General features: G+C 37.7%; 1 protein-coding gene across 1 annotated transcript in view; it reads left to right on the top strand.

Annotated features, from left to right (window-relative positions):
- reck (reversion-inducing-cysteine-rich protein with kazal motifs) overlaps positions 1-9,487 on the top strand; it is a 64,109-nt gene that overhangs the window by 25,118 nt on the left and 29,504 nt on the right. Inside the window, exons 3-10 of the mRNA XM_079409758.1 lie at positions 1,994-2,068; positions 3,793-3,829; positions 4,186-4,271; positions 4,368-4,415; positions 6,728-6,761; positions 7,144-7,341; positions 8,544-8,808; positions 8,884-9,057. Coding sequence (XP_079265884.1) covers positions 1,994-2,068; positions 3,793-3,829; positions 4,186-4,271; positions 4,368-4,415; positions 6,728-6,761; positions 7,144-7,341; positions 8,544-8,808; positions 8,884-9,057 — 917 coding nt within the window. The remainder of the gene's footprint in view (positions 1-1,993; positions 2,069-3,792; positions 3,830-4,185; positions 4,272-4,367; positions 4,416-6,727; positions 6,762-7,143; positions 7,342-8,543; positions 8,809-8,883; positions 9,058-9,487) is intronic.

Here is a 9,487-nt window from a genome sequence, read left to right on the forward strand (position 1 = left end):
CAATTTTGTCTTTACTGTTCCAATACTTATGGAGGGCACTGTATATATAATATATATATATATATACATGATCAAAAAAGATGGTATAACTGTAGAATATTCTTTGAAATGGAAGGAAAAGCTGTGTGTTGTGTTACGGTCACAAACTACAGAACGACAGGAGTCAGCGAGAGGAGAGCTCAGAGCGGCTGTGGATTTATAACGAATAGCAAACAAGAGTCTCCCTCTCTGCTGCGTGTTTGTTTCTCGCTCCCTTCCTCACAGATTCACGTATGTCCTTTGAGCTCTGGAACTCCAGGAGCATGAAGAACAGCTCTTTATGAAGTTCAGACGGGTCAGTTAGTGGCGCTGACCGCTCAGAAACACTGTCCCATTCAGTACAGTGAAGCCTGCTGTTTGCACCTGCCAGCCAGCGCAGGATCAGAAATACAGAGAACAGCGTCACAGACGGGCCGAGCATCAGAGAGAGACAGACGGAGAGCTAAAAGCCCATCAGATGCAGACGGATCTATAAAACAGCAGATTAGCCAGAGAGAATAATGGCGGCTTGTTAGCGGCGCTGTGCAGGAACAGACCCAGCCCATTTCATCCTAATGGAGGGCTGAGGCTTTGAAGAGACAAGGCCCTCGGCCCTTTGAGGAGGGGCCACGCTGCTTCAGAAGATCTCCCCGCCATTGATTGAGCCTCCGAACAAAAACCTGAAGGAAGAAACCAGCACAACTTTTCCAAATGGACTGAGGCAGCTTTGCTTTGATCGCACAGTTCTTTATAATGCTGCGCACATTCACCCAGCCCTCAGTTAACATCCACCAGAACTATCACCTGATTATTTACTTGTGTCTATTTTTCATATAAATGTTATATTTGTCAATTGGTTAAATTATATTTAAATTGAATTTTAATTTCATGAAAAAAAAATAACGAAACCAAATGAATTACTTGATATAATGACTAAATAATTAATTTATTAAATAATTAAAATAATTTTATTTATCAAATGCCTGTTTATTTATAATATTAAGCTTAAATAAATTATATCAATATTTGTTAAAAAAAAATGTTGCGGATGAGTAAAGTATTGAATATTACAACAACAACAAAAAACGTTTTATGGATTTTGTGTATAGGTTAAGGGTTGTGATTAATAAGGTTTTTTTGTAATTATTTTTCTTATAATCATACTAAATTAACAGATTAAATTGGCAACCATTTTTTGGTGGAAGATGAGTAAAGTATTGAACATTACAAAAAAACTCTTTCAGATTCATGTGATTGGCTGATGCTGTCTGAGATCCACCTCCAAGTCTGATTGGCTGTCACATATGCACTTGAGACTGTGTTAATTCAGTGATATCTGTCATTTACTTGTTGTTTTCCAAAATATCATTTACAACCTAAAGTATCTGAAGAGTAGCATAAACAAGAATCAAATTGCCTTTTGATGTCTTTTTTGTAGTTCTATCAGTTTCTTTGTAACAGGTCCAATTTGTTTGTTGCAGAAAGAAATCGTTTGAAATATCTGCGAGCAATTTCATATTTTCCCATTTTGTGTCCCTGTTTGTCACTAATTATACTTCATCAGATGGAATCTCAGCAGAAACAGCTCATCATTCACAGAACACTTGTACATGTAGATCCAGAGCGTTTGGGCCAGAGGTTGAGAAACAGAAACAGAATGAGACTTTCTCACACCACAAAAGCCACTGAGCGCTTCATATCTTCAAATGTGCCAGGAACTGAAAAAGGAGTAGCCATGCGATATAGCTATATATATGTTTTTGTGTCATTTTTGCACAAAGCAGATGGGATTGCATTACTAATGACTGTTTCCAAAAGTTTTTTCTGAATTCATACATGATATGCTACTGATCTAATCAAATGAATTGTAATAAGTCCCACCCAAATGAAGGTCATTCCAAGAGAAGGGTCCCTGCTGAGCTACAGCTATTAAACCAAACATCTGTGTGCATTTCTTCCTCTCCTCTGTCTGCAGCTCGCGACCATCAGGAGTGAATCGCGTCTGAAGCACCTTCTCCAGCGTTTACCCAGTTACTGCCCCGAGTCTCTGGTAAGGCGTTCCCTCTCTTCTCCAGATCTGTGTTTACATTACAGCTGCAACACAGGAAGTCTTAAACAGAGAGCGCCGCCGCTTCCTGTTCCTCCCTCGTGGTCTGGGGCTGCGGTTTTACCTGCTTGGCAGTAATGAAGCCAGACGCCTCCACCCTCTTTCAAAGCTGGAATGCCAGCGCCGGCAATATGCAATTACATCCAGCCTCTAATTAAGCCTCGGCCCTTTTGTTTGGACGCGTGTCCTGCGCTGATTCACAGAAAATGGGTGCAAATGGATTTTGGAAGCATTTGAAATGTGCTGGAAAGCAGTTTAAAGTCCAAATCAAATGTGTTTTTTTGAGCCAAACGCATGAAAACCACATTGTTGTTTGTGCTCCGTTCAAATGAGGCTGAATCTTTTTGACGGGTGTGTTTTTTCATACGCCAGAGAATGTGAATCTCAGACAATGTCCTGTTTACTGGTTTGATTATCTTGTCAAAGCGTGAGGATGAGGAACGGCTGCAGGAGATTGTGGCTCATCTGCATCTACTTTTAATTAAAGTTGAGTCATATTAGGAGGCTCTCCGATGCCAATAATACGAGCTCCACTGATACCAGAGACGCTTCTCATGAAGGGATCTTTTTACACAGGCTGCTTTCAAACGGGTCCTTTAGAACCAGACCAAACAGCTTATATAAGACTGTTTTTATCATTCGGTTTCAGTGAAAATGCATTTGAGATGCTTCACATATTCTGTGTATTTTGTGTTGCTCAAACCATGATGTCCAGGTGTCTGAAAATATTCACACTACTGTTCAAATGAGAAATACATTTTTAAGAAATTAATACTTTTATTCATCAGAGATGCATTAAATTGATCAAAAGTGAGAGTAAATGCATTTATAATGTTACAAAATATTCCTATTTCATATAAATGCTGTTCTTCTGAACTTTCTATTCATCTGTGAATCCTGAAAAATAAAATGCATCACAGTTTCCACAAAAATATTGAGCAGCACAACTGTGTTCAACATTGATAATAATCAGAAATGTTTGTTGATCAGTAAATCAGTATATTATTATGATTTCTGAAGATCATGTGACACTGAAGACTGGAGTAATGATGCTGAAAATACAGCTGCAGATCACAGAAATACATTACAGTTTAACACATATTCACATAGAAAACAGCTGATTTACATTCTAATATTTCACAGTTTTACTGTATTTTTGATCAAATAAATGCAGCCTTGGTGAACAGAAGAGACTTCTTTTAAAAAATCATCCCAATCCCAAACTTTGAAACATCAGTGTATTTTGTTGTTGTTGTTGTTTTTCTTATTTAATATGTTTTTGCTTAATTTTTACACATTATAAATAATATCAGCATAACAATTTGAGTAAAATTGCTCAATGCACAAATTTGCTTATGTAAATAGTGACCTAAAGCAGTGCAGACTCATAATTTTGAAAATGTATTTAATGCATAAATATTCAAAAGTTATTTTATTTAAATAAACAGTGCTTTTTTTCTTGGTTTAAATAGCATTTTTTAAATCTATTCTTTTGAACCTGAACATTGTCGTCATCAGCTCCCTCATGTTGCTTGAAATGAGATTTTCAGTAAGTAATGACTTCTTCTGGATTCCAAAGAAGAATCCTCCGGTTTGGAAGCACATGAGAGCGAGTAGATGATGTATTCTGTTGTTGTCATGCTAAACATCTCCTTTTGGTCTTGCAGAGTGAACTTTGGATCTGCATCAACAACACATTGCCGGGTAGGTGAACGCAGGAGCACAGATGGAGACGTTTAGAGCAGAAGACACCTGTCTTTTCAAGCTGTACCAGCCTTAAAAGAACGAGAGGATTTAGAGTCTCTGAAGACCTAATGCCTCCCAGATGCACAAATATCCCATCAGTCAAGCTACACCTTACAGGGCCATTAAAACCCTGTCCAGAGCTTTGAGCTTCAGCTCATAAAGAACCCACGCCAAACGCTCAGCATTCAAAGCACAGCTGGATGAAATATGAATGTTGTGTTGTTTTGAGACTCATCATCATGTGTGTTATGTATGCATGTATGGTTCTGCATTAGATCTACTGTAAAGGTCACTGTGATTCTGAACTTGTCCAGGGGCATCACAGAAATCGGACGGATGGGTGGGTTTGGGCTGCTGTGAGCTGGCCATCTCCGCAGAATGTCGCAGGGACTGCAAACAGGTCAATGAACAGATCTCATATAATCTATAGAAATCTCTGTAAGATCATTGGCTCACCTGTGATTCTCAGATGTGTGTTTTTCTGTTTTCTGTTCAGGCATCGTCTAAAAATGACATCACTAAATTATGCAAGAAAGACACAGAGGTGGGAGTTTACCTTTATTTTACTATGTTTACAAAAATGTCCATGCTTTGGAAGCCTGTTTCCACCTCAGAGTAAAAATAAGTAATTGTGGTAATTATGAGAAAGTCTGAAATAAATTTGACACTTTTTTTTTTTTGTGAAATAGAAAGTCACAACTGTGAGAAATTCAGAATGCAGATTGTGAGAGATATTATGAGCAATTACGAAGAAAAGTCACAGATGTGAGATTATCACAAATACTTTTATTGTAAAAAACCTGCTTCAGTGAGCGACACTGCTGACGTGATCTAATCACCAGCACACCCTGAGCACATGTGACTTACTGTATTCCACTTATCGGCAAGACATATGGGCATAATATTTCATATCGGGCCGATGCCGATATTTACATTTAAAGCCATTATCGGCCAATTCTAATATCAGTCCGATTATATCGTGCATCCCTATTAAGTGATCATACTAGTGTTGTTAGTATTATTTGCAGTATTTATTATTATTTTAAAGTAGCTTTTATATTTTTAGTTTTCTTTTATTTTTTTACATTTCTTTAAGTAGTTTTTATCTTATTTATTAATTTATTAGTTTTTCTTCTAATGTTTATATTTTACTTTATTGCAGCTGTGTCCATTTTTAATAGTTTTAGTTCACATTAATAACACTGGATTAGACTGATGACCCGAGTATATTTCAGAGCTGGTGCTGAGCTCCTTAAACTAGAGCCAGTACGGAAAATATACTTCAGACACCTTAGCAACACACAACAACTCCCTAACAACCGTCCACAACACCGCAGCGATGGGCCAGTGACTTGAGAAACGCTGTAAATCCAGTTTAACACACAGTCGCCTTCACAGAGACTCTCACTCCGGTCGAGATGTTGAGATGAAAGCAGGCAGACTCTGGGAAGTCATTCTCCTTCATCAAAGAGCCCAATATGACTCAACGTTTCTCTGTTTGTTTGTCTAGCGGCTCTGCAGTCTGAAATGAGCCTCCAGCTTTATTGGTGTTTATTCATTTAAAGCCTGGTTTCTAGCACAGGCCCAAACCTCTTTATGAGGTCGTTTCATTAGCGTTGAGCAATGGAAAAATATAATTTCCCTCTAACTGGCCATGCTGTCGCCACATTACAGTCCAATAAATCCAGCATTAAAGAGGAATGATTCTCTATAGGAATGCTGCAGATCTGATGCTGTTGTCCATCGGTCAGACTGGAGTGTCTCTTGCGATCCAGACAAGCACGCAGACCATCGTGCACAATGTTTGCTTTGGATCGCTCTCACAACAACTTCAGCTCTTTCATCTTGTGCCCTTGGTTTTCTGAGAAGTCGTTGTGCAAACTTACGCATACTTCAGCGCTGCTCGACTCGACTGCAGTGAAAAGAATCCAAGCCTTTATATAGCATTAGAAGGGATGTTTCTGATGCTTGCGCTGGGAAATACAGAAATAAACTAACATCAGCCTTTAGGTTTTAAAGATAAAATGTGTCTTAGTTTTATTAGCACACTACCATTCATGTACGGGGTCAGTGAGATTTATTAATGCTTTTGAAAGAAGTCTCTTCTGCTCACTAAGGCTGCATTTATTTGATCAAATACAGTGAAAATTATGAAATATTATTCCAATTTAAACAGCTGTTTTCTATGTGAATATGTGTTAAAGTGTAATGTATTTCTGTGATCTGCAGCTGTATTTTCAGCATCATTACTCCAGTCTTCAGTGTCACATGATCTTCAGAAATCATAATAATATACTGATTTACTGATCAACAAACATTTCTGATTATTATCAATGTTGAACACAGTTGTGCTGCTCAATATTTTTGTGGAAACTGTGATGTATTTTATTTTTCAAGATTCACAGATGAATAGAAAGTTCAAAAGAACAGCATTTATTTGAAATAGAAATCTTTTGTAACATTATAAATGTCTTTGTCTTTAAGTATTAATTTCTGTAAAAATCTAACTGACCTCACACTTTCTAACAGTAGCATACTTAGTACTTGGATTCAGAAATAATTATCTGAAGTTTGAAAAGCTAAAGTCAAAAGGATTTGTTTTAAAGGAAAAGGTCAATCTTACTCCACTGTACAAAATATATGACAGCTTTGTGTGAGAAATCAAATAAAATAATAATAATAACGTAACAATAATTTAAAAAACAGTAAATAATAATTAAAGGTCATTAAAATAATGGTAAATATAATAGAGTCTTTGTGACAAGAACAAGCACTTTTTGGTGAATTTTAGAGACAAAAGCACTGTTTCATTAACTATATTGCAATATTCTAATTCATTTTATTTCTCTCTTGCAGAAACCACTCTACAGCTGTATCACCAAAAATGAAAGTAAGCAAAGCTGCATGACGAGGTCTTTGGTTATCAGTCCGTCTGTACCTCATTTATATGATTCAGTCCTCAGAGACTGACTTTCCTGCTTGATGACGCCAGGTCTCCGGTCTCTGACCTGCACGAGAAGGAAATGAGATTGTTTCAGTGCCTGGGAGGCAAGGTCACGACCTTTAGCCTGCGCTCGCTGTGCTCAGGACTGAATGAAGCGCTTATTTGTGTGCATTAGTAGAGCAGACAAACTCCCAGACAGCCTTTATTAAACAGCGGCAGACTGCATGATCAGATGTAGAAATGATGAGTTCAGTGTGTGGTGTTGGCTCAGGTGTCAGATCCTCACGTGTGTGTGTGTGTGTGTGTGTGTGTGTGTGTGTGTGTCCAGTGGGCTCAGTATGCTGCAGTTATGCAGGGAGACACACAAACTGCCGTGAATACTGTCAGGCCATCTTCCGCACAGACTCGTCGCCGACCGTCTCCCAAATCAGCGCGGTCAAAGAGTACTGCCAGAGCATCAGTCAGCAGCTCATCGGCTGTGTGGTCAACTACACCAAATCCTACCCCATCCGGAGCCCCATCGACAGTAAGTGCACCCTAAAACTACTCATTTCACAAATAATTACACAGAAATTGCAAGTAACACATTGACTTAAACATGAAAAAAATCTGCTTTATTTGTAACTTCAAAAAAAAAAAAATTGCACCCAAGCTGTTAGTCAATCAGCTGTGGCTGCATACCATTTGCATATTTTTCATTCTAAATATAATGTAACATTTAAAGACGTAATGTGACAGTAAAGACATTTATAATGTTACAAAAGATTTCTATTTCAAATAAATGCAGTTTTTTTTTTTTACTTTCTATTCTTCTGTGAATCCTGAAAAATTTATCAATTTCCACAAAAATATTGAGCAGCACAACTGTGTTCAACATTAATAATAATCAGAAATGTTTGTTGATCAGTAAATCTGTATATTATTATGATTTCTGAAGATCATGTGACACTGAAGACTGGAGTAATGATGCTGAAAATACAGCTTTGATTATAGGAATAAATTACAGTTTAATATGCTCACATTTACTGTATTTTTGATCAAATACGTATAAATATAGGATGCAAATTGGATGTGAAATATTGGCTTCATCTCTTTGAGACAGTCTATTGTTCTGTGTATTCCATAAAAGATTTTTGTTTTAATTATCTTGAAGTCCAACGAATGATCATGTTTTTAACATGGTTTGTAATCGTGCAATTACATATATGAAAAAACAAGGACAGATCATGCAATCATCTGAGGTGCGATATAAAATGTGTGCCAGCCATTGTTTATTGTCAGTTTAAATTTACATATGCAAAAACATAAAAATAAAACAAATAAATCTGTTATATACTAAAGTGAGGAATCATTTATGGAACCATGAGTTAGGACTGCTTTCAATCTAGCTTAAAAAATGTTCACACAATATAAAATTACCACAATATTCAATATACTGTATATTCCAAGTTAGTTGCCAAGGTGATATTTCTATTGTATTATTTTAACTTTATATCAGCTAATGATTTTTTAAATCGTTTTAGTTAACAGGACCAACACTAAAGTGAGTCGTTGAATCATTTACTCAACTATCATGTAGATAACTACAAACTATAACATAGTAAACTATAGTTAACTATAATCAGTGCACACTTTCTACACATCAACAGTGTCAGGTTTTGAATCAATTCACTGAAACTGATTATGGAAAGGACTCACTTACCCAGAATGCTGTGTGTCTGTGCTCAGGTTTGTACTGCTGTGAACGTGCAGAGGAGGCTCACTGTCAGACGGCCTGTAAGCGTATTCTTCGCACCATGAGCACCGAGCAGGAGATCATGGACGGTCTGATCAGCGAGTGTGGCAGTCAGCCGCTCCCGCAGGACCCGCTGTGGCAGTGCTTCTTGGGCAGCGCACACCCACCTACCATAAGTGACCCCGAATCGCCCCCGATCGCCAAGATGGACTACGCTAAACTGCACTGCTGCTTTAAGGCCAACACATCCAGCTGCAGGTCAGTACAGAGCCGTCTGAAGGCTAACGGTGTCGCTCTGAGACTGAATGTGTTCATATCCTCACTGTTTGTTAGGAACATGTGCTTGGAGATCAGCACCAACTGGGGCACTCAGACGTGGCAGGAGTTCGACCAGCATTGTGAATATAACCCGGCTGAGATGGACCTCATCACCTGCTTGGCAGACGTCAGGGAGCCGTGCCAGTTAGGCTGCAAAGACCTCAGCTACTGCACCAACTTCAACAACAGGTTAGAAACACTGTCTTACTGTCAATCAAGCGTTTGCTCCCGTTAGTCCTCGAATCTGATTGGTATCAAGAGTGCTGATATGCAGTCTAACAGCATCAGGACTTTCCACTTCTTCTGCTGTCTGTGCATTAGAGGTGGAAAATATTTAGTGACTCTTTCTGCAAGTTACAGTAGATGGCGACGAGTGACTATAAACAACATTTGAATCATTCATATAGCTGATTCATTCAGGAATAAAACAAGTCTTTATGAGTGAGTAAGAGTAATTTTAGTATTGTTTATGTGCTATTGTAGTGTTTAATATTTTGAATAAGCTTTTATTTATATAATTTCAGTTTTCATTTAGTTTAAACTGTAATAATTTTATTAAGTTTAAGTACATTTTGTTGTTGTTTTATTTCTATTTAGCTTTTTTAATTTCAGTTTTAGT

The sequence above is a fragment of the Barbus barbus genome (genome assembly GCF_936440315.1).
Source record: "Barbus barbus genome assembly, chromosome: 46".
Classification (NCBI taxonomy): Eukaryota; Metazoa; Chordata; class Actinopteri; order Cypriniformes; family Cyprinidae; genus Barbus; species Barbus barbus.